We start from the raw sequence: 25,913 nt of genomic DNA on the forward strand, positions 1-25,913 counted from the left end.
GAGATTTCAATCCTGTTTGCAAATGACTGATAAATGCCTTGTATTTGTCTCCACTACCACCTCTGCCAGCACATTCCTGGTACCCACCACTGTGTTTTTTTAAAAAAAAAATCTTCCCCCACACCTCTCCTTTGAATTACACCCCCTCCCCACCTTAAATGCATGTGCTCCAGTATTAGCCATTTCAATCCCAGGAGAAAAATGATTCCATGAGACATTGGAACAGAATTAGACCATTTGTCCATCAAGTCTCCTCTGCCATTCCATCATGGCTGATTTACTATCCCTCTCAACCCCATTCTCCTGGCTCTTCTTCCTCCACCCAGTAATCTGTGACACCATTACGAATCAAGAAGCTTGCATGGAGCAAAAGGAAAGGGGGATAAGTGTGAAGCAGTGGGCACTGACAAGTGTTTTTAATCTGTAACTTGAGAGACTAAACAAAACATGGGAGAACGCGTTCTTTATTTTAGTTTACCAAGGCGCGCGCATAAGACACGGTGGTGTGATAACGTATGCCATTCATGTACTTTTACATATAACCTGTAATGAATTATGCAAACAACAAAGAATGCTTAATCAAACATTTACAGTATTACTGAAATATTAAACACAACAGCAACAAGCTTCACTACAGTGGGTGCATATTCATATCCCAGAATTCCAAGAGCAGCCATGCTGGGAAAATGATCTAAATTCCAGATGCCAGACAGGGACTGATTCCTGGGTTGAGGAAGATTGGCTTGAGACTTGCTGGCTCGATGGGCCAAATAGCCTAATTCTGCTCCTATGTCTCTACATCTGTCTATGCCTCTCCTCACCTTATTAACCTCCATCATGTCTCCTTTCAACCCTGAGAAAACGACCCAAAGTTTGTCCAACCTGTCCTTGTAATTCATCGCGTCTGATCAAGGAAGGGTTCAAATTGTTTGCTGGCAAGGACTTGGTGGGGCTTCAGCATTATGACTAAGTACAAGGTGTTGGGCCTCTGTCAGAGTGGGATAGATGCGCAAGTGTAATTCCTGGGTCGAGGAACATTGAGACTTGTTGGAGTTTTGAGAATGCAGTGATGTCAGTTAATGCCAGATGGTGGGGGGAGGGTGGGAAACTCTCCATCCCAGTTCTCCCCCCGCCCCCAATCTACCCTAATTAGCACAGATACCAGGCTATCTAACAAGGGCAGCAGAGCATTTTAAATCAATACACGTAAACATAGTACAGTACAGCATCAGCAAGGGAGATGAGGCTGAGTACAGGGCTAAGGTAGGAAACTTTGTCACATGGTATGAGCAGAATTATCTGCAGCTTAATGTGAAAAAGACTAAGGAGTTGGTGGTAGACCTGAGGAGAGCTAAGGTACTGGTGACCCCTGTTTCCATCCAGGGGGTCAGTGTGGACATGGTGGAGGATTACAAATACCTGGGGATACGAATTGACAATAAACTGGACTGGTCAAAGAACACTGAGGCTGTCTACAAGAAGGGTCAGAGCTGTCTCAATTTTCTGAGGAGACTGAGGTCCCTTAACATCTGCCGGACGATGCTGAGGATGTTCTACGAGTCTGTGGTGGCCAGTGCTATCATGTTTGCTGTTGTGTGCTGGGGCAGCAGGCTGAGGGTAGCAGACACCAACAGAATCAACGAACTCATTCGTAAGGCCAGTGATGTTGTGAGGATGGAACTGGACTCTCTGGTGGTGGTGTCTGAAAAGAGGATGCTGTCTAAATTGCATGCCATCTTGGACAATGTCTCCCATCCACTACATAATGTACTGGGTGGGCACAGGAGTACATTCAGCCAGAGACTCATTCCACCGAGAGGCAACACAGAGCGTCATAGGAAGTCATTCCTGCCTGTGGCCATCAAACTTTACAACTCCTCCCTTGGAGGGTCAGGCACCCTGAGCCAATAGGCTGGTCCTGGACTTATTTCATAACTTACTGGCATAATTTACATATTACTATTTAACTAGTTATGGTTTTATTACTATTTATTATTTATGGTGCAACTGTAACGAAAACCAATTTCCCCCGGGATCAATAAAATATGACTATTGCCCACGATGTTGTGTTGACCTTTTAATCTACTCTATGATCAATCTAGCCCTTCCCTTTCATCTGAAACCCCATGTCCGCTAGTTCTTCCCCAACCCTGGGGAAATGGATTGTGCATTCAGCCTATCTGTGCCACTCCTGAATTCAGTGTAAGATCACCCTGCATTCTCCTACACCCCTATGAATAAAAAACCCAGCTTGTGGTACCTCTCTCTGTAACTCAGGCCTTCAATCCCTGGCAGCCTTCTCAAATCTCCTTCCTGCTTTAATGGTATCCTTCCTAAAGCAGGGTGACCAAAACTGACCACAGTGCGTGACCTTTCTGGCAGCGGCCAGAACCCAAAGATAAATGACAAAATCTCTTCGATCGTTGCGACCCCTTTGTATTCTTATTCTAACCAAGAGGTATGTGGCTGGATCCCTTAAATATTTAGTGGCCTGGCATAGTGGTATAGCAGTTGGCGCAACTTGATAAAGATATACAAGATGATAAGGGGCATACAATCACTTTAGGTACACCTGTTCATTAATGCAAATATCTAATCAGCATAAAACCATGCCGACCTGGTCAAGAGGTCCAGTTAATGTTTAGACCAAACATCAGAATGGGGAAGAACTGTGATCTAAGTGATGTTCACCGTGGAATGATTGGTGCCAGATGGGGTGGTTTGAGTATTTCAGAAACTGCTAGTCTCCTGGGATTTTTATGCACAGCATTCTCCAGTGTTTACTGAGAATGGTGCAAGAAACAAAAAAAAAAATCCATTGAGTGGCAGTTCTGTGGGCGAAATCTCCTAATTAATACGTGAGGTCAGAGGAGAGTGGCCAGACTGGTTCAAGCTGACAGGAGGGAAACAGCAACTCAAATAACCTCGAGTTACAACAGTGGTGTGCAGAAGAGCACCTTTGAAGACAACACGTTAAATCTTGAAATGAATGAGCTATAGCAAACATGCACTCAGTGGCCACTTTATTAGGTACAGGACGTAACTAATAAAGTGGCCACTCTGTAGATCAAGTGATAGCCATTTTCCTGTATCTGGCCCATATCCCTGTATCCAGGGGTTCCCAACGTGGGGTCCACAAATCCCTTGGTTAATGGTAAGGATCTATGGCATAAAAAAGGTTGGGAACCCCTGCTTTAATCCTTTCCTATCCATGTACCTGTCCAAATGTCTTTTAAAAGTCCTATTAATAACTTTTAGTAAAAGCGTAAAAGATAATATGAGGCATAGATGGTGGGCAGCCAGAGGTGGAAATGGCGAATACAAGGGGGCAAAATTGTAAGGTGATTGCGAGAAGTTTAGGGAGAATGTCAGAGACAGATTTATCCCACAGATGGGATGTCCTGTCGAGGCTGGTGGTAGAAGCAGATAAGGTCACGAGTGGTTAAGAAGCACATGAATGAAGGAAGAAGGGAAGGTTTAGATTAATCTTGGAGTAGGTTAAAAATTCGGCACAACATCGTGGGCAGTAGTGTTCTGTATAGTTTTGGCAGCAACAGTGACACGGGTTCAATTCCCACCACTGTCTGTAAGGGGTTGATACATTCTCTCCGTGACCCCCCTGGGTTTCCTCCGGGTGCTCCTGTTTCCTCCCACATTCCAAAGATGTACCAGTTAATAGGTTAACTGGTCACATGGGTGTAATTGGGGCCCATTGGGCTGGAAGGTTACTGTGCTGTATCTCTAAATAAAATAAAAATCATTTGGAGGTAGATAAATATTTGGAAGGTCAGGGCTTCAAAGGTTATAATGAACTGGCAGCAGAAGAGGAACTGAGGCCAGCGTGAATGACAGGGCAGGCTTGAGGGGCCGAGCGGCCCCCTCCTGCTTCTACTTCCTTGTGTCTGACTGCTGCAGCTAATGTTGTGTCCGTTGTTTTACAGGGGGCGGTGTCCGGGTCTGTACAGGCCACCGACCGGCTTATGAAAGAGCTCAGGGACATTTACCGATCAGAGAGTTTTAAAGCAGGTAAGATGACACTAACCGGGCATTGTCTGAGTGGTTGGAACTTGGGGAACCGTCTGTCCATTCTTGATATTGCTAACAAGTTTTCAGGGCATAGTATCCAGTATACTAGACCATTCAAAGTCCAGATTGAATTTATTATCGAAGTGCACACAGTGTATGTCACCAGATACCACCTTCAGATTCATTTTTTTTGCAGGCACTTACAGGAAAATAAATAACTCGTGAAAAACAATACAGAGACCAATGTGCAAAAGATGACAAATAGTGCAAGTAGAAAAAAATAAATCATACTGAGAGCATGGTGGGTTGTAAAGTAAGATTGAGTCATGGAGTCTTTGACAGTGACTCTGTGGAATCGGTTCAGAGTGAAGGTGAGTGAAATTAACTGCACTGGTTCAGGAGCCTGTTGGTTGAAGGGTAATAACTATTCCCAAACCTGATGTTTTTCACTCAGATGCTCAGCATTGTGATCGTGTAGCTGTCATTTTGTCACGTACAGCGCCCACGCCAAGGTGAAGCCTTATCAGAGCTGCGTTGTGCCCACACACTTGTACGGGTCAGAATGCTGACACATGACAGAACAAACTTGCCAGGCGTCATCATTCCACACCGTGAGCCTCCAGAAGATCCGTATTTTCTGGCCAAGAAAGATCTCAACTACTCCCTACTCCTTCATTATCACCCAGAGGGCACGGCCACAATCATCATCATGAAATGTTGGAGATGGATTGGGCACATGATGAGAAGAGAGGCCAGCTTCATCATCAAGACAGCTCTTCATCGGACCCCTGAAGGGCGGCGGAAACACGAGAGACCAAAGTCAACTTGGCGCTGTACCGTAGGGGCAGAAATGAACTACACCTGGGGCACACTAGAGAGAAGATGGCTCAGGACATACAGATATGGAGGACCCTCATTGCTGCCATAAATGCCAGCAGCACAACAGTCATTTGAAGATGATGAAAGTGGTGGTGTGGGACCTCCTGCCCAATGGTAGTAGCGTAGAAGAGAGCATGCCCTGGATGGTGAGGGGCCTTGATAATGGATGCTGCCTTTTTGTGGCAGTGCTCCTTGTGTGTTTAAAATTCCGGGGACACATTAATATTAATGAAGCAAATCTGAAGGAATCTTGAACCTACCTGGTTGTTACGGCAACCTTCTGGTTTACTCCTCCTTCCACAGAACGAAATCTCATTCCGCAAAGAGCTCGGCAGGTGAGGCAGTGTCAAAGTTCAAAGTAAATTTATTATCAAAGTCCACAGGTGTACGTCTCCATATACAACCCTGAGATTCATTTCCTTGTAGATAATCACAGTAAATACAAGAAACGCAATAGAATCAAAGACCACACACAACAGGGTAGACAAAAACTACTCTACAAATGAAACCAAACTCAGCAAATACCAGAAGACCGAGGGGGCGAGGGAGGAAATAATAATAATAAATCAGCAACAAATACTGAAAATGTGAGATGAAGACTCCTTGAAAGCGAGTCCAGCTCAGTGATGAGGCGAGTGAAGTTATCCCCTTAGGTTCAGGGGCCTGATACTGCCATCTACTACCATGAGATACTTTTTCTTCAGTAAAACGAGGGAACACAGTAGACCAATGCTATAGCCGACATTTTGGGTTGAGACGTTTCAACTCGATGCCAGATCTAGATGATCTAGTCCAAATGAATTTATTATCTCCCCTCCATGGACACTGCCTGACCTGCCGAGTTCCTCCAGCTCTTTGTGTGTTGCTCTAGATTGCAGCATCTGCTGACCCTCATGCAAGGAGCATTTGTAACAAGGTGGATGAATTGAAAGTGCAGATTGTTATTAATGATTATGATATAGTTGGGATCACAGAGACATGGCTCCAGGGTGACCAAGGATGGAAGCTCAACGGTCAGGGATATTCAATATTCAGGAGGGATAGACATGAAAGAAAAGGAGGTGGGGTGGCGTTGCTGGTTAAAGATGAGCTTAACGCAATAGAAAGGAAAGACATAAGCCAGGAAGATGTGGAATCGATATGGGTAGAGCTGCATAACACTAAGGGGCAGAAGACGCTGGTGGGAGTTGTGTACAGGACACCTAACAGTAGTAGTGAGGTCGGAGATGGTATTAAACAGGAAATTAGAAATGTGTGCAATAAAGGAACAGCAGTTATAATGGGTGACTTCAATCTACATGTAGATTGGGTGAACCAAATTGGTAAAGGTGCTGAGGAAGAGGATTTCTTGGAATGTATGCGGGATGGTTTTTTTGAACCAACATGTCGAGGAACCAACTAGAGAGCAGGCTATTCTGGACTGGGTTTTGAGCAATGAGGAAGGGTTAATTAGCAATCTTGTCATAAGAGGCCCCTTGGGTAAGAGTGACCATAATATGGTGGAATTCTTCATTAAGATGGAGAGTGACATAGTTAATTCAGAAACAAAGGTTCTGAACTTAAAGAGGGGTAACTTTGAAGGTATGAGACGTGAATTAGCTAAGATAGACTGGCAAATGACACTTAAAGGATTGACGGTGGATATGCAATGGCAAGCATTTAAGGATTGCATGGATGAACTACAACAATTGTTCATCCCAGTCTGGCAAAAGAATAAATCAAGGAAGGTAGTGCACCCGTGGCTGACAAGAGAAATTAGGGATAGTTTCAATTCCAAAGAAGAAGCATACAAATTAGCCAGAAAAAGTGGCTCACCTGAGGACTGGGAGAAATTCAGTGTTCAGCAGAGGAGGACAAAGGGCTTAATTAGGAAGGGGAAAAAAGATTATGAGAGAAAACTGGCAGGGAACATAAAAACTGACTGTAAAAGCTTTTATAGATATGTAAAAAGGAAAAGACTGGTAAAGACAAATGTAGGTCCCCTACAGACAAAAACAGATGAATTGATCATGGGGAGCAAGGACATGGCAGACCAATTGAATAATTACTTTGGTTCTGTCTTCACTAAGGAGGACATAAATAATCATCCAGAAATAGTAGGGGACAGAGGGTCCAGTGAGATGGAGGAACTGAGGGAAATACATGTTAGTAGGGAAGTGGTGTTAGGTAAATTGAAGGGATTAAAGGCAGATAAATCCCCAGGGCCAGATGGTCTGCATCCCAGAGTGCTTAAGGAAGTAGCCCAAGAAATAGTGGATGCATTAGTGATAATTTTTCAAAACTCATTAGATTCTGGACTAGTTCCTGAGGATTGGAGGGTGGCTAATGTAACCCCACTTTTTAAAAAAGGAGGGAGAGAGAAACCGGGGAATTATAGACCGGTTAGCCTAACGTCGGTGGTGGGGAAACTGCTGGAGTCAGTTATCAAAGATGTGATAACAGCACAATTGGAAAGCGGTGAAATCATTGGACAAAGTCAGCATGGATTTGTGAAAGGAAAATCATGTCTGACAAATCTCATAGAATTTTTTGAGGATGTAGCTAGTAGAGTGGATAGGGGAGAACCAGTGGATGTGGTATATTTGGATTTTCAAAAGGCTTTTGACAAGGTCCCACACAGGAGATTAGTGTGCAAACTTAAAGCACACGGTATTGGGGGTAAGGTATTGATGTGGATAGAGAATTGGTTAGCAGACAGGAAGCAAAGAGTGGGAATAAACGGGACCTTTTCAGAATGGCAGGCAGTGACTAGTGGGGTACCGCAAGGCTCAGTGCTGGGACCCCAGTTGTTTACAATATATATTAATGACTTGGATGAGGGAATTAAATGCAGCATCTCCAAGTTTGCGGATGACACGAAGCTGGGCGGCAGTGTTAGCTGTGAGGAGGATGCTAAGAGGATGCAGGGTGACTTGGATAGGTTAGGTGAGTGGGCAAATTCATGGCAGATGCAATTTAATGTGGATAAATATGAAGTTATCCACTTCGGTGGCAAAAATATGAAAACAGATTATTATCTGAATGGTGGCCGATTAGGAAAAGGGGAGGTGCAACGAGACCTGGGTGTCATTATACACCAGTCATTGAAAGTGGGCATGCAGGTACAGCAGGTGGTGAAAAAGGCGAATGGTATGCTGGCATTTATAGTGAGAGGATTCGAGTACAGGAGCAGGGAGGTACTACTGCAGTTGTACAAGGCCTTGGTGAGACCACACCTGGAGTATTGTGTGCAGTTTTGGTCCCCTAATCTGAGGAAAGACATCCTTGCCATAGAGGGAGTACAAAGAAGGTTCACCAGATTGATTCCTGGGATGGCAGGACTTTCATATGAAGAAAGACTAGATGAACTGGGCTTGTACTCATTGGAATTTAGAAGATTGAGGGGGGATCTGATTGAAACGTATAAAATCCTAAAGGGATTGGACAGGCTAAATGCAGGAAGATTGTTCCCGATGTTGGGGAAGTCCAGAACGAGGGGTCACAGTTTGAGGATAAAGGGGAAGCCTTTTAGGACCGAGATTAGGGAAAATTTTCTTCACACAGTGAGTGGTGAATCTGTGGAATTCTCTGCCACAGGAAACAGTTGAGGCCAGTTCATTGGCTATATTTAAGAGGGAGTTAGATATGGCCCTTGTGGCTACAGGGATCAGAGGGTATGGAGGGAAGGCTGGTGCAGGGTTCTGAGTTGGATGATCAGCCATGATCATAATAAATGGTGGTGCAGGCTCGAAGGGCCGAATGGCCTACTCCTGCACCTATTTTCTATGTTTCTATGTCTCTGATTTGCCATTCTCGCCTGATCTACCCTGCAAGTGACTCCACGCCCGCTAGTGATTGTCTCCCAGCTTCCCAAAGGCTCAGCTGTTAGGGACGTCCCATATGTCCTTCCTCAACCTGCAGTCAACAGTGCTTGCTGAGGTCCTTGTAATCACGAGGAGACAGGCCAAGTCCAATCCCAATTCCATACGGCACAGAACTGTGGCAGGAGGGTGCCATTCAGTGATAGCTCTGTGGAAATGTCCTCTGTGATTTCCCTTCCCCATCCATATTCTTTTCTCCCCACTACTTCGGAACCAGAATCGGGTTTAATATCACTGGAACATGTTATGAAATTTGTTGTCATTGCAGCACAAGTACATTGCAATACATAATTTGGGGGAAAACTGAATTACAGTAAAAACGTGTTTATGTACAGTATTCTATCTATAGGCATCCGTTAGTCTCGTGAGACCATGGATGTGCGCCTTGGAAGGTTTCCAGGGTGCAGGCCTGGGCAAGTTTGTATGGAAGACTGGCAGTTGCCCATGCTGCAAGTCTCCCCTCTCCACGCCACCGATGTTGTCCAAGGGAAGGGCACTAAGGCCGATACAGTTGGCACTGGTGTCATCGCAGAGCAATGCGTGATTAAGTGCCTTGCTCAAGGACACAACACGCTGCCTCAGCTGAGGCTCGAACTCGCGACCTTCAGATCCTTCATATCACTAGACCGACGCCTTAACCACTTGGCCACGCGCCAACACTTATGTACAATGCCTATATATATTAAAAACAATTCACCTCTCCTTGGAAGTTTTCATGTTTTATTGTTTTACAACATTGAATCACAGTGGATTTAATTCCGCTTTTTTGACACTGACCAGTAAGAGTCTTTTTCTGTTGATCAAAGTGAAAACAAATTTTTACAAATTCTAAATTTATTATAATTATTAAACCACAAAATAATTGATTGCATAATTACTCACCCCCTTCAAGTCAGTATTTAGTAAATGCTCCTTTGGCAGCAAGTACAGCCTTGAGTCTGTGTGGATAGGTCTCTGTCAGCTTTGCACATCTCGAAACTGCAATTTTTCCCCATTCTCCTTTACAAAACTGCTCAAGCTCTGTCAGGTTTCATGGGGATCACGAGTGAACAGCCCTTTTCAAGTCCAGCCACAAATTCTCAATTGGATTGAGGTCTGGACTCTGACTTGACCGCTCCAGGCCGTAACTTTGTTGTTTTTAAGCCGTTCCTGTGTAGCTTTGGCTTTATGCTTGGGGTCATTGTCTTGCTAGAAAACAAATCTTCTCCCAAGTCGCAGTTCTCTTGCAGACTGTATCAGGATTTCCTTCAGGATTTCCTTGTATTTTGCTGCATTCATTTTATCCTCTACCTTCACAAACCTTCCAGGGCCTGCTGCAGTGAAGCATCCCCACAGCGTGATGCAGCCACCACCATGCTTCATCGTAGGGATGGTGTGTTTTTTGATGATGTGTGATGTTTGGCTTACGTCAGACATGGCATTTAGTCTGATGGCCAAAAAGCTCAATTTCTTCCAGCTGACTTCAGAGTCTCCCACGTGCCTTCTGATAAACTCTAGCCAAGGTTTCATTTGAGCTTTTTTTTCAACAGTGGCTTTCTCTTCGCCACTCTCCCATAAAGCTGCAACTGGTGAAGCACCCGGGCAACAGTTGTTGTATGCACAGTCTCTCCCATCTCAGCCACCGAAGTTTGTAACTCCTCCAGAGTTGTCATAGGTCTCTCAGTGGCCTCCCTCACTCGTCCCCTTCTTGCACAGTCACTCAGTTTTTGAGGACAGCCTGCTCTAAGCAGATTTACAGCTGTACCATATTATTTTCATTTCTTGATGATTGACTTAACTGTACTCCAAGGGATATTAAGTGACTTGGAAATTTTCTTGTATGCATCACCTGACTTGTGCTTTTCAATAACCCTTTCCATTTTGTAGTACACTTCAATGAATTCCAAAAATAAGAACCTATTGAATATTGAAAGGACTAGATAGAGTGGACAAGGAGAGGATATCTCCCAGTAGTGGCAGAGTCTTGAACCAGAGAGTGCAACCTCAGAATAGATGCATATCCATTTAGAACAGAGACGAGGAGGAATTTCTTTAACCAGAAGGTGATGAATATGTGGAATTCATTGCCACAGACGGCTGTGTAGGCCAGGTCATTTGGATATATATAAAGTGGAGGTTGATAGGTTCTTGATTAGTGATGTTGTCTCTGGTTGCAAGGAGAAGGTGGGAGAATGGGGTGGAGAGGGATAATAAATCAGCCATGATTAGTGTGTCAGTGTGTATGTGTATGTATTTATACACCCGCTGTCCCGGGACAACCTTACTAATCAAGAACCTATCAATCTCCACTTTAAATATACCCAATGACTTGGCCTCCACAGCCGTCTGTGACAATGAATTCCACAGATTCAGCACTATATATAATAAATATATATAGTGACAAATCTGTGGAATTCATTGCCAGAAATTTGTTTAGCTGTTTTCTGTGTTGTTATGCTGAGCGTTGAGGCTATGATATGTTGGCAGCAGAACTAGTGTGTTGACCCTTGCAGGCTGCACAACCCCCCCACCCCCCACCCCAGCCACACTTATCTTGTGTTTGGTTGTTGACCCATTTCCCTGTATGTTTCAATATGCAGGTGATAAATTAAAACCTCATCAGACAGGCTGGGCCGAATGGCCTAATTCTGCTTATGGCCTTCCCAAGCACAGCACTCAGGATCGTAGTTATTTGTTTGTCGGACGTCTTCTCATTTTCTTCCCGCTCGGATACCTGCGCAGGCCGAGCTGATGGTGGGGTGGGGTGTGAATTACTTGTGGAAGCCAATATTGAGTTTGGAGAAGCTTTAGTGCAGAGTCCTGATCTGTTTATCCTCTTGCCCATCTAGGAAACTATGCAGTTGAACTTGTCAACGACAGCTTATATGACTGGAACGTAAAAATCCTCAAGTAAGTGATTCTACCTGACCTTAATTTCTTTTTAAATGTTAAAAAAAGTGTCCCTTGCCTGTTTTCCAAAAGCTGTTCCTGAGGTGGTATTATGTGCTTAAGGGCTTTTGTGAAGATACAAAACCTGAAAGCATGTGCCCCAGGCTCAAGGACAGCTTCTACCCTGAGGTTGTCAGGCTATTGACGGTCCTCCAGAACATTAAGATAGGCTCTTGTCCTGGTCGCGTTTGGCGGGCGGCTGAGTGGTTAGGGCGTTGGGCTCACGATCTGAAGGTCGTGGGTTCGAGTCTCGGCCAAGGCAGCGTGTTGTGTCTTTGAGCAAGGCCCACTCACACCGCTCCAGTCCACCCAGATGAAAATGGGTACCGGCAAAATGCTGGGGTTTAACCTCGCGATAGACTGGCGTCCTGTCCGGGGGGAGTCTCGTACTCTCAGTTGCTTCAGGCCACAGAAACCGGCATAAGCACCAGCATGATGGGCCACAAGGCTCAGAACAGACTTTAACTTGTCCTGGTCGTGGCCCTTGTACCTTATTGTCTGCCTGCACTGCACTTTCTGTAACTGTGACAATTTATTCTGCATTCCGTTAGTGTTTTCCCTTGTACTGCCTCGATGTACGATTGCGATGATATTATCGGTATGCAAGGCATGTCAAAACAGTTTGTCTGGAGTACTGGGAGCAGTTTTCAGTCCCTAATCTAAGGAAGGGCATGCAGGAATTGAAGGGGGTCTAGAGGAGGTTCATGAGAATGATCCCAGGAATGAAAGGGTTAACATGTGAGGAGCGTTTGATGCCTCTGGGCCTGCACTCATTGGAGTTTAGAAGAATGTGGGGGGGGGGGAGATCTCATTAAAACCTGTCAAATGTTGGAAGGTCTACATAGATTGGACTCAAAGAGGATGTTTCCAGTAGTGAGGTTGTCCAGGACTTGAGGACACAGCCTCAGAATTGAAGAACATCACTTTGGAACAAAGGTGAGGAGGAATTTCTTTAGCCAAAGGGTGGTGAATCAATGAAAGTCATTGCCACAAGTCATTGAGTATATTTAAAGAGGAACTGGATAGGTTCTCGATTGATTATTTACTTAATGATACAGCATGGAATAGGGCCATTTGGCCCTTCGAGCTATGCTGCCCTGACAAACCCGATTAATCCTAACCGAATCACGGGACGGTTTACAATGACCAATTAACCTACCTTGTACATCGTTGGATTGTGGGATGAAACCGGAAGACCCGGGGAAAACCCACACATTCCACGCCAGAGTCTCCTTACAGAACGGTAAGAGCATCAAAGGTTATGGGGGAAAAGGCAGGAGAATGGGGTTGAGAGGATAATAGATCATACGTGATGGAATGGTGCAGCAGACTCGATGGACTGAATGGCCTATTTATGCTCTTATGTCTTATGTCTTGCACTGTATCTCTGTATGTGTGACAATGACAGGTCAGCTTATCATTGGGTCCCACCCCATCCCTCCTCTGTCCGTATCCCATGTCCGTACAGCACAGTGGGGAGTGAGTGAATGGATTTATGGAGTCGGGGAGAAAGTGGGGTTGGAGTGAAAAGATCTGTCCAAGAACGAGAAAATGGGCTGGAATGGGGCACCAAGTGCAATATGATCATTACTGATCCCCCCCCGCCCCAAGCCTGCCCCATCGTAATATGATCATTACTGATCCCCACATTACTGACCCCCCAAGCCTGCCCCATCATACAATATGATCATTACTGATCCCCCCCAAGCCTGCCCCATCATACAATATGATCATAACTGACCCCCCAAGCCTGCCCCATCGTACAATACGATCATTACTGATCCCCCCCCCAAGCCTGCCCCATCATACAATATGATCATTACTGATTTCCCCCAAGCCTGCCCCATCGTACAATATCATCATTACTGGTCCCCCCCCAAGCCTGCCCCATCGTACTATACGATCATTACTGATCCCCCCCAAGCCTGCCCCATCGTACAATATGATCATTACTGGTCCCCCCCCAAGCCTGCCCCATCGTACAATATGATCATTACTGATCCCCCCCCAAGCCTGCCCCATCGTACAATATGATCATAACTGACCCCCCCAAGCCTGCCCCATCGTACAATATGATCATAACTGACCCCCCCAAGCCTGCCCCATCGTACAATATGATCATAACTGACCCCCCCAAGCCTGCCCCATCATACAATATGATCATTACTGATCCCCCCCAAGCCTGCCCCATCATACAATATGACCATAACTGACCCCCCCAAGCCTGCCCCATCGTACAATATGATCATTACTGATCCCCCCCCAAGCCTGCCCCATCGTACAATATGATCATAACTGACCCCCCCAAGCCTGCCCCATCGTACAATATGATCATAACTGACCCCCCCAAGCCTGCCCCATCGTACAATATGATCATAACTGACCCCCCCAAGCCTGCCCCATCATACAATATGATCATTACTGATCCCCCCCCAAGCCTGCCCCATCATACAATATGATCATTACTGATCCCCACATTACTGATCCCCCCCCCAAGCCTGCCCCATCGTACAATATCATCATTACTGATCCCCCCCCAAGCCTGCCCCATCATACAATATGATCATTACTGATCCCCACATTACTGATCCCCCCCCAAGCCTGCCCCATCGTACAATATCATCATTACTGATCCCCCCCAAGCCTGCCCCATCGTACAATATGATCATTACTGGTCCCCCCCCAAGCCTGCCCCATCGTACAATATGATCATTACTGATCCCCCCCCAAGCCTGCCCCATCGTACAATATGATCATAACTGACCCCCCCAAGCCTGCCCCATCGTACAATATGATCATAACTGACCCCCCCAAGCCTGCCCCATCGTACAATATGATCATAACTGACCCCCCCAAGCCTGCCCCATCATACAATATGATCATTACTGATCCCCCCCCAAGCCTGCCCCATCATACAATATGATCATAACTGACCCCCCCAAGCCTGCCCCATCGTACAATATGATCATTACTGATCCCCCCCCAAGCCTGCCCCATCGTACAATATGATCATAACTGACCCCCCCAAGCCTGCCCCATCGTACAATATGATCATAACTGACCCCCCCAAGCCTGCCCCATCGTACAATATGATCATAACTGACCCCCCCAAGCCTGCCCCATCATACAATATGATCATTACTGATCCCCCCCCAAGCCTGCCCCATCATACAATATGATCATTACTGATCCCCACATTACTGATCCCCCCCAAGCCTGCCCCATCGTACAATATCATCATTACTGATCCCCCCCCAAGCCTGCCCCATCATACAATATGATCATTACTGATCCCCACATTACTGATCCCCCCCCAAGCCTGCCCCATCATACAATATGATCATAACTGACCCCCCCAAGCCTGCCCCATCGTACAATATGATCATTACTGATCCCCACATTACTGATCCCCCCCCCAAGCCTGCCCCATCGTACAATATCATCATTACTGATCCCCCCCAAGCCTGCCCCATCGTACAATACGATCATTACTGATTTCCCCCAAGCCTGCCCCATCGTACAATACGATCATTACTGATCTCCCAAGCCTGCCCCATCGTACAATATCATCATTACTGGTCCATGCTACCTCCTCTCCTCTGTCAAACAAGAGAAATTTTGCAGATGCTGGAAATCGAAGTAACACACACGCACAAAATTCCAGAGGAACTCAGCCGGCCAGGCAACATCTACGGAAAAGAGTACTGTCGATGTTTCAGGCCGAGACGCTACAGCAGGTGCTGCCTGGCCTGCTGAGTTCCTCCAGCATTTAGTGTGAGTGTTCTTCTCTATTCCCGTTTCCTAAAGCTCACAGTAAATTTATTATCTAAGTACATGTATGTCACCACATACTACCCTGAGATTCAATTTCTTGCAGGCATTCAAAATAGAGCAAAGAAATACAACAGTGAAGAACTACACACACAGCTGACAGACAATGCATGTGCAAACAATGACAAAATGAAAATACATAAAGAAAGTAAATAAATAACCCTTGATTATTTGATCATTCAAATATTTATCTACCTCCACCTAAATATACACCTCATCTGGCCTTGCCTCTCACTCTGAGGTATAGAATTTGCGCGTGTGGTTTATAATGCACTTCAGGGTAGGTGACAAAGGAACGTGAACATGGTCACACTGGGACCATGGTAAATTGTGGGTGGGGAGCCAGGTTGCTGGATCACCGCACTACACAACTGAACCTTCATTTCTGAGTGGGGAAAGCAGATTCCCAACCCCCATGTCATGCAGGAGTAGAATATAAAAGCAAGGATGTAACACTGAGGCTTTATAAAACACTTGAAGTATTGTGAGCAGTTTTGGCTCCCTTTCCTAATAAAAAGTTTGCCGGCATTGGAGAGGGTTCAGAGGTTCACGAGAATGATTCCGGGAATAATAGGGTTAATGTATGAGGAGCCTTTGGCTCTGGGCCTCTACTCACTGGAGTTTGTAAGAATGAGGAAGAGATTTCACTGAAACCTATCAGATATTGAAAGGCCTGGATAGTGTGGACGTGGAGAGGATGTTTCCTATAGTGGTGGAGTCTAGGACCAGAGGGCACAAACTCAGAAGAGACAAATGTCTCTTTAGAACAGAGACGAGGAGGAATTTATTTATCCAGAGGGAGGTGAATCTGTGGAATTCATTGCCGTGGATGGCTGTGGACGCCAAGTACATTTAAGATGGAGGTTGATAGGTTCTTGATTAGTAAGAATGCCAAAGGTTACAGTGAGAATGCAGGTGAATGGGGTTGGGAGGGAAAATAAATCAGCCATGGTGGAATGACAGAACAGACTCGATGGGTTGAATGGCCCAATTCTGCTCCTATATCTTATGGTCTTACACTGTATTTCACTCCTATATCTTATGGTCTTACACTGAGAACCACAGACCAATTTATCATTGCGTTCCGCCCCATTCCTCCTCGAACCACATCCTGGGCCTGTTCAGCAGAGTGGGAGGCGGGTGAATAGATTTTTAGAGTCTGGGAGAAAGTGGGGTTCGGGTAAAAAGGTTCGGCCAAGAATAAGAAAACAAAAGCAGGAACAGGGTTCCAAGCATCTCTCCCACTCCACTCCCAATGGTACAATACCATCATAACTGATCTATGCTAACCTCGGTTCCTCTGCTCCCATTCCCCAAAGTTCACAGTAAATTTATTATCATGTCACCACATACTACCCTGAGATTCAATGTCTTACTGGCATTCACAATGGGACAAAGTACAACAGAATCAATGGAAAACTACACACAAAGCCTGACAAACAGCCCATGTGCCAAATAAACCAAACTGTGCAAATAGAAAAAGAAACTACTAATAAACCTTAACTAACCTTGTCTACAGACACTCCTGTGCCTGGGTCACTTTATGGTCACAATCAATGTATAGAAGCTGTCTTGTGTATTTTTATTTATTGTGAGTTTGTTTTTTACTATTGTGTTCATCTTCTTATTGTGTCCTGCATAGGATCAGGAGTAAAAATTATTTTGTTCTCCTTTACACTTGTGTATAGGAAATTACCTTGAACAATCTTAACAGACAGTCTCAAAGTTCAAAGTAAATTTATTATCAAAGTTACATACATGTCACCATATATAACCCTGAGATTCGTTTTCTTGCGGGCAACTGTGTTGCACAACGATCTCATCCCATTTGCCCACGTTAGGGCCGTAGCCCTGTAAACCTCTCCTAACCGTGTGCTTTTAAATGTTGGTAATATGCCCAGTTTCAATCACTATTTCTGGCAGCTCATTCAAAATGCACACCACCAAATGCAACATCAAGAATTTCAGGTTCATTGTCATCTGTGTGTAAATACGTAACAGTCAAATGAAACAGCATTCCTCTGGACCACAGCACGTCCACAAAACCCACATCACACCCAGCACATAAAGCAAAGTATTTCAACAACAATAAGTTAATACAATATAATTCAAAGTGCCGGTAGAGCACAGGTAAATAGCTCGCTGTCCTCGTGACAAGACCTCAGTGGGGGCAGGATATTCATTAATCTCACAGTCTGAGGGAAGAAGCTGTTACCCAGTCTGGCAATCTGGGTCCTGATACTCCTGTACCCCCTTCTTAATGGTAGTGGGTCAGAGATTGTGGGATCCTCAACAATCCTCCAAAAATGGCGGGTGCCACAGTATCCTATGGTTAGCGTGATACTGTTACAGCTCGGGGCGTCGGAGTTCAGAGTTCAATTACAATGTTCTCTGTAAGGAGGCGGTATGTCCTCCCCATGGAACGTGTAGATTTTCTTCTGGTACTCCGGTTTCCTAACACAGTCCAAAGGTTAATTGGTCATTGTAAATTGTCCCACGGGCCAGCTGGTGGTGTAGTGGCATCAGCGCTGGACTTCAATACAGATGGTTCAAACCCAGCCGGGTCCCAACCTGGGCAGCAGCAGTATCTGTGCAGAAGAAAGGCCTGGCAATCTACTTCTGTATCTTGCCATGAAAACCCTGTGGTCCATGAGGTCACGAAGAGTCGGACTGGACTGAACGACTGAGCGACAACAAAATTGTCCCACAATTAGACCAGGGTTAAATCGGGAGTTGCTGGGCGTCAGGGCTCGAAGGGCCTATTCTACGCGGATCTCAATAAATAAACAATGCTTTAGGCACTTCAGATACTGTGCTGTGGCGGGCAAATGGGGGGGGGGGAATGGAACCCCACTCCTCTCAGCCGTTTTTTACTGTCCTCTGTGGGGTCTCGTGGCCCAAACCTTGCAGCTTCCGTACCACACACTGGTGCAGCCAGACAGGATATTCTCGATGGTGCTCCTGTAGGAAGTTGTCAGAATAGGGTCGGGAGACTTGCACACCTCGATCTCCTCAAAGTGTTATGTATTGCTATGCCTTGACTAAGGAGGTGTGGGTTCAGGTTAGGTCGTCCATTATGTGCATACCGAGGAAATTTGTGCTCTTCACTCTCTCCACGGCAGGGCCATTGATGAGCAATGGAGACCGATCAACCTGCACCTTTCTGAAGTCCACAGTCATCTCTCTTGTCTTGTTCACGTTGAGGCTTGGGTTAATCTCACACCACTTGACAAACTGGTTGTCCCCTGATATCCCCTTTAAATCTCTTGCCTGTGACCTTAAACCTTTGCCTCCTGCTTTTAGCATCCCGTCCCTGGGGTAAATGCTATCCGTTCAACCTGTTTATGCCCCCCTCATGATTTTGTGTGCCTCTTATCAGGTCACCCTTCAATCTCCTGTGTTGCAGGGAATAGAGCCCCAGTCTACACAACCCCTCCTGGTAACTCGGGCCGCTGTCAGGCCATATCCTGGTGAACCTTTTCTGCATCCTTCCTTCTTCGATGTCATCTTTCTTATTACAGGGTGACCAAAACTATACACAAAACTCCTGATAGTGGCCTCACCAACTTCTTGTGCAACTGAAACATAACTTCACGATTCCTGTACCCAGTGCCCAGTGCCCTGACTGAAGCAGGGCAGCCTGTCAGATGCCACCTTCACCTCCCTGTCTAGCAGTGATGCTGCTTTCACTGAATTAAATGTGCCCCTTTACTGGGCATGGGAGAAGAGGAATCTGACTGAACCATGTGTAGATGCATTTAAAAAATGCGCCTTTAACATTGGGGACCTGGATGGAAAGTGTTACATGCATTACTGTTGAAAAGTCTTAGGGGTGTGTGTGTGTGTGTGTGTGTGTGTTTGTCAACAGAGAGCAGAGAAAGAGTTTGCAAATCTGGCACGAGCAAAGGATATTGGGAATGGGGAGGACGGAGCGCCCTAGGAGAGGTGTGGGACAGGTGGCAGAGGAGGAGTGCCAGGGGTGGGAGATGGCATGTATATTGAGCCACCAGGCAAGGTCATTTGATTACAAGCAATTGGTTTGTTGATCATTACAGAATGTTTCTGTGGTGCTTCCCATTCCCTGCCCCCTTCCCACTCTCAGTCCACAAGAGAGACCCATATCAGAATCAGGTTTATCATCACTCACGTATATCATGAAATTTGTTTTTCTTTTGCGGCAGCAGTACATAAAACCGCTACAGAACTGTGCAAATGTTTTAGGCAGCCTGGCTATATATACGTGCCTGAGACTTTTGCACAGTTCTATAGAGCAGCACTATGTTGTAGATTCTTAAGTTGCTTCACGGATTCCCGAGCCAGCTGTTTATTTCTGTGGCCGGGAAGAGATGGTGTACTGTCTATATTACAGCCTCTTGAGTGTCTGAGGGAGCTGCTCCTCGAGATCCGGCTGCACATCAGCCCCGAGCTCAACTTCAATTTCAAGTTTATTGTCATTCAACTCTACACGTGTGTACTGCCAAATGAAACACCATTCCTTTGGACCAAGGTGCACAACACATAAATTAATATTGCCACAAACAATAAGGTGCATTTTGACACAAGTTGAAAAAGTAGACAGTATAATACTATTGTGGATACCATAGAGAGTGCACAGGAGATTTACAAGGATGTTGCCTGGATTGGAGTCAAGTCAAGTCACCTTTTACTGTCATTTCGACCATAACTGCTGGTACAGTACACAGTAAAAACGAGACGACGTTTTTCAGGATCATCGTGCTACATAAGAGTGTACCTTATGAGAATAGGTTGAGTGAACTTGGCCTTTTCTCCTTGGAACAACAGAGGATGAGAGGTGACCTGATAGAGGTGTGTAAGATGATGAGAGGCATTGATCGTGTGGATAGCCAGAGGCTTTTTCCCAGGGCTGAAATGACTAGCACAAAGGGGCATACATAGTTTTAAGGGGCTTGGAAATAGGTACCAAGGGGATGTCAGGGTTAAGTTCTTCCGCACAGAGTGGTGGGTGTGTGGAATGGGATGCCAGCAACAGTGCTGGAAGTGGATACAATAGGATCTTTTAAGAGCCTCTTAGGTAGGTACATGGAGGTAGAAAAATAGAGGGCTGTGCACAAGGCAGTTTCTAGAGTGGGTTACATGGCTGACACAACATTGTGAGCCGAAGGGCCTGTAATGTGCTGTTGATTTCTATGTATTGGCGCTTTGTACATGATGAGACGTGAGTGGTGTCAGGGAGTTCAGCAGACTCACGGCCTGGGGGAGGAAGCGTCTCCCATAGAAAACCATAGAAACTACAGCACAGAAACAGGCCTTTTGGCCCTTCTTGGCTGTGCCGAATCATTTTCTGCCTAGTCCCACTGACCTGCACACGGACCATATCCCTCCATACACCTCCCATCCATGTATCTGTCCAATTTATTCTTAAATGTTAAAAAAGAACCCGCATTTACCCCCTCGTCTGGCAGCTCATTCCACACTCCCACCACTCTCTGTATGAAGAAGCCTCCCCAATGTTCCCTTTAAACTTTTCCCCCCTCACCCTTAACCCATGTCCTCTGGTTTTTTTCTCCCCTTGCCTCAGTGGAAAAAGCCTGCTTGCATTCACTCTATCTATACCCATCATAATTTTATATACCTTTATCAAATCTCCCCTCATTCTTCTACGCTCCAGGGAATAAAGTCCTAACCTATTCAACCTTTCTCTGTAACTGAGTTTCTCAAGTCCCGGCAACATCCTTGTAAACCTTCTCTGCACTCTTTCAACCTTATTTATATCCTTCCTGTAATTCGGTGACCAAAACTGAACACAATACTCCAGACTCGGCCTCACCAATGCCTTATACAACCTCATCATAACATTCCAGCTCTTATGGTCAATAATTTGATTAATAAAGGCCAATGTACCAAAAGCTCTCCCATCCCAACAATTCTTGCCCTAATGCTGTGCTACCTCCTGCCTGATGATAGGGGGTCAGAGAGGTTGTGGGGCAGTTTGGGGCCCCTGATTTACAGTCGCTCAGTACGGTGGGGGGTGGGGAAGGGCTTCTTGTGGGATCTTCTGATCGGCCTGCCCCTGGGCCCAGCCAAGGTGACCACTCACAGGTCCAGGCAGTGGGCAGTCAAGGGTTCTGCCCAAGCCGACTGCCTGCCCATTTTCCAGACTGTGCTTGGGTGTCAATGGGTACTAGAGGGGATTTCCCAGTGCAGTGGCCCTCTCGGGCCTCAAGTGTGTTGTAGGTCGTGCTCATTAGAATTTAATTTGAACTGTAGTGAGTTTTATCTGGTCTGGATACAGTATAGTGTTCTGTGGTTTTGCAGTCAGTTTGAATAAATTTTTGTACATTTTTTAAATAAAAGCTGGCAAGTGTGCAGTCGCCCCGGCAACACAGAGGCGACAGGGGAGGAGGGGTGGTGACCTTGCACCCTTTCCCAAGGACCGCGTATTCATCCTTTGAGCACAAGCATTGTGTCTGCAGGCAGTGCAGTGAACTATGGCGTCTGCTCTGGCTGACTGGCGTTTCAGCGCAGAGGTCGTGACCTGGCTCTGCGCTAACTGACTGCTGTTCAAAGGCTGGGCGGTGCCTTCCCCCCGCCCGCTGGCTCTCGAGGTTTCGACCGTAAGTCTCGGGAGCAGAGGTAGACCATTCGGCCCTTCTCTGCCATTCAATCAGGATGGTTTTCTTCATGCTGCATCAGATCCAGAGTAACAATCACTTTGCCCTCCCTTACGCCCGTGCACTGAAGAATGACAACAAACAATCGAATCCTAAATCTTAAATTTACTTTCCTTCCGAACCCCATTCTCCTGCCTTCTCCCCGTAATCTTTGCCTTTACTAACCAAGGAACTTTCAACCCCCACTTTAAATATACCCAATGACTTGGTCTCCACATCTGCCTGTGACAATAAATTCCACAGACTTGTCGCCCTCTGGCTGAAGAAATTGCTCCTCATCTCTGTCCTAAAAGGACACCGTTCTATTCTGAGGCTGTGTCCTCTGGTCCTAGGCTCTCCCAGAATAGGAAACCACCTCCGCACATCCACTCTATCAAGGCCTTTCACCATTTTCTTATGATCCTGAGAGATTGAAAAGCTCCATCGATAGACCATAAGATACAGGAGCAGAATTAGGCCATTCAGCCCATTGAGTCTGCTGCACCATTTCATCATGGCTGATCCATTTTCCCTTTCAGCCCCAGTCTCCTACCTTCTCTCCATATCCTTTCATTCCCTGACCAATCAAGAATCTTACCAACCTCCATCTTAAATATACGTAAAGACTTGGCCTCCACAGCTGCCTGTGGCAATGAATTCCACAGATTCACCACTCTCTGGCTGAAGAAATTCCCCCTCATCTCTGTTCTAAAAGGACACCCCTCTATTCTGAGGCTGTGTTCTCTGGTCCTAGACTCCCCCACCATAGGAAATATCCTCTCCATGTCCACTCTATCGAGGGCTTTCACCGTTCGCTCGATTTCAATTGGGTCAACCCTCGTCCTTCTGAATTCCAGTGAATACAGGCCCAGAGCCATCAAACACTCTTCACATGACAAGCCTTTCAATCCTGGAATCATTTTCTTGAACCTCCTTTGAACCCTGTCCCGTTTCAACACATCCTTTCTAAGATGAGGAGCCCAATATGGCTGTTGGGCAGGCAATGGTGTCATTTAAGTAGTGAACGGGATTAGCTTTATTTATTACGCGTATATCGAAGCATTATGAAATAAGTTAGCCTCAACGACCAACAAGGATGCACTGGGTGTGAGTGTTGCCACGGTTCTGCTACCAACATAGCATGCCCTCAACTTACTAACCACAACCCCTACGTCTTTGGACTGTGGAGGAAACCAGAGCACCCGGAGGAAACTCACTTCGTCATGGGAAGAGTGTACAAACTTCTTACAGAGAGTGGCGATATTGAACCTGGATTGCTGACGCTGTAATTGTGTTAGGCTAGCCGCCATGTGAATGCTCCTTATGAAGATAGACTGAGTGAGTTCGGGCTTTTCTCATTAGAGAGCAGCAGGACGAGAGGTGACTTGATAGAGCGGACAGCCAGAGACTTCCCAGGATGGAAATGGCCAATACAGGCATAAGGTATTGGGAAGAAAGTATGGTGAGGGATGTCGGAGGTAGGTTTTTAGTGCTAGGTGCGTGGAATGTCCTGCAAGAGGCTGGTACGTTGGGGACAATGGAAAAGCTCTTACCTAAGACTCAGGAGCAGAATGGGGCTATTAACCCCACTGAGTCTGTTGCGCCATTTGATCATATCTGATTTATTTTCTCTCTCAACCCCATTCTCCAGCCTTCTCCCCATAACCTTTGATATTCTTGCTAATCAAGAACTTATCAACCTCCACTTTAAATATACCCAATGACTGCGCCTGTGGCAATGAATTCCGCAGATTCACCATCCTCTGGCTAAAGAAATCCCCCCCCCCCATCTCTTTTCTAGAGGGATGTCCTTCTATTCTGAGGCCGTGCCTTGGGGTTCTAGACTCACTGTAGGAAACATCCTCTCCACATCTTGGGGCAGCAGGGCAGTGTAGTGGTTAGCACAATGACTTACGGGACCAGCAACACAGGTTCACTTCCCGCCACCTGTAAGGAGTTTGTACGTTCTCCCCATGACCATGTGGGTTTCCTCCTGGTGCTCTGGTTTCCTCCCACAGTCCAAAGATGTACTGGTTGGTAAGGTTAATTGGTCATTGATCATTGTCCCGTGGTCGGGCCAGGGTTAAATTGTGGGTTGCCGTGCGATGTGACTTGAGGGGCCGGAAGAGCCTATTCCGCGCTGTGTCTCAATAATAAAAAAATAAATAAAATCTCGGCCTATCGATATTTGATGGGCTGCAATGGAGTACTATGTGGAAGGGAAGTGTTAGGTTGATCCTAGAGTCTGTTACAGGTTCAGTACAACATTGTGGGCTGAAGGGCCTGTATTGTTCAAAAGGTAACAGTGAGAGTATGAGGAAGATGGCCTTAAGCCATGTTGGTATTAAATTCTGAAGCAGGCTTGAAGGGGCAAGGGCAACGGCCTGTTCTGGTTGTCCGTGTCTCTGTTTCCCACTCCTTCCCTCCCTAACCGCTTTGTTGTAAAGGCACTAGACAAATGCAGGTCTTGGTGACTGATTCTTGCTGTTTCACTTGCAGAGTCGATCAGGACAGTGCTTTGCATAACGACCTCCAAATCCTCAAAGAGAAAGAAGGCGTTGACTTTATTTTGTTAAATTTCTCTTTTAAAGTGAGTACTGTGCAGGGCGAGGTGTCGGGGGGAGGGGGTGGGTGGGTGGGGTGGTGTGTGTGGGTGGGGGAAGCTTCCTGATCAGCCCTGCCGTCTGTGGGTCGTTTCTCACCGTTACATAACTGGGAGCCGTGTCGCTCAGAGGCCAGAGTTTCTGGTCTCATTTTGACAGTTCAGGAATTTGAACTTGGTTGCAAGAGGCCCTAACTTCCTGTGCGCCTGCTGTTGTCGTGGCCGAAACATTTGCAGGTTGAATGCTACTGGTACTCTGGCCAGCTGAACTGACGACCTAGGGACACAATTCCAAGTCCCAACGTAGGATTTGTTTTCAGTTATTCAAAATCTAGAATTAAAAGAAAGTAGCCTGCCTCGGTAATGAATCTACTGCTTATAATAAATATGCATCGGATTCACTGACGACATCCGTGGAAGGGAAACTTGCCATCCTAACCAGGGAGTCGCACACCACTAGACTCAGGCCTTCAATCAGCGAGGCGTCTGCTTCTGCTCCCTGTCTTCTGCTGAAGCTAGTGTTGAACCCATTTTAATACCTCAACCTGAATGCCAAGCAGCTTCACTTTCTGGACCAGCTTCCCATCCGGGACTTTGCCCAAGGCTTTGCTGAAGTTCATGTAGACAACTTCTACTGGCTTTGCCTCACCAACCTTCCCTCGTAACCTACTGAAAATCTCTGTAAAATTGGCTAGATGAGACCTACCATGCACAAGATCATGTTGGCTATCCCTATTCTGGCCATGTCTATCCAAATACTTAGAAGATCTTTCAGTAATTTACCCATGACTGATGTTGAATCCAATTTACTACCTCATCCTGATCGCCAAGCTATTGAGCCTTGTTGAAATTTGTCTTGGTTATCTGGAGAAGACGTGTTGTATATGAATACGTGCTTTGATAATAAATCAACCTTTGAGCTAATCTCCCATGCGGGACTTTGTCAAAGACCTTGCTGAAGTCCATGTAGACAACATCCACTGCATTTCCTTCCTCAAACTTCCTTGTAACCTCCTCAAAATAAAGACGCAACCTACAACACGTAAAGCCGTGATGACTATCCCTAGTCAGACCCCGTCTATCCCAATACTGTCTGCAGCCGTTTAAGCATATCTAACACGGGTCCCTTTTTATTCTTCCTGTATTCTCATCAGC

General features: G+C 46.0%; 1 protein-coding gene across 2 annotated transcripts in view; it reads left to right on the top strand.

The window, feature by feature from the left end:
* Window positions 1-25,913, top strand: part of LOC134343041 (ubiquitin-conjugating enzyme E2 Q1) — a 102,830-nt gene that overhangs the window by 53,505 nt on the left and 23,412 nt on the right. For both annotated transcript variants that reach the window (XM_063041871.1, XM_063041872.1), the window contains exons 6-8: window positions 3,942-4,026; window positions 11,594-11,654; window positions 24,656-24,746. In XM_063041871.1, the coding sequence (XP_062897941.1) occupies window positions 3,942-4,026; window positions 11,594-11,654; window positions 24,656-24,746 (237 nt within the window). The remainder of the gene's footprint in view (window positions 1-3,941; window positions 4,027-11,593; window positions 11,655-24,655; window positions 24,747-25,913) is intronic.

Source organism: Mobula hypostoma, chromosome 2 (genome assembly GCF_963921235.1).
Source record: "Mobula hypostoma chromosome 2, sMobHyp1.1, whole genome shotgun sequence".
Taxonomy (NCBI): Eukaryota; Metazoa; Chordata; class Chondrichthyes; order Myliobatiformes; family Myliobatidae; genus Mobula; species Mobula hypostoma.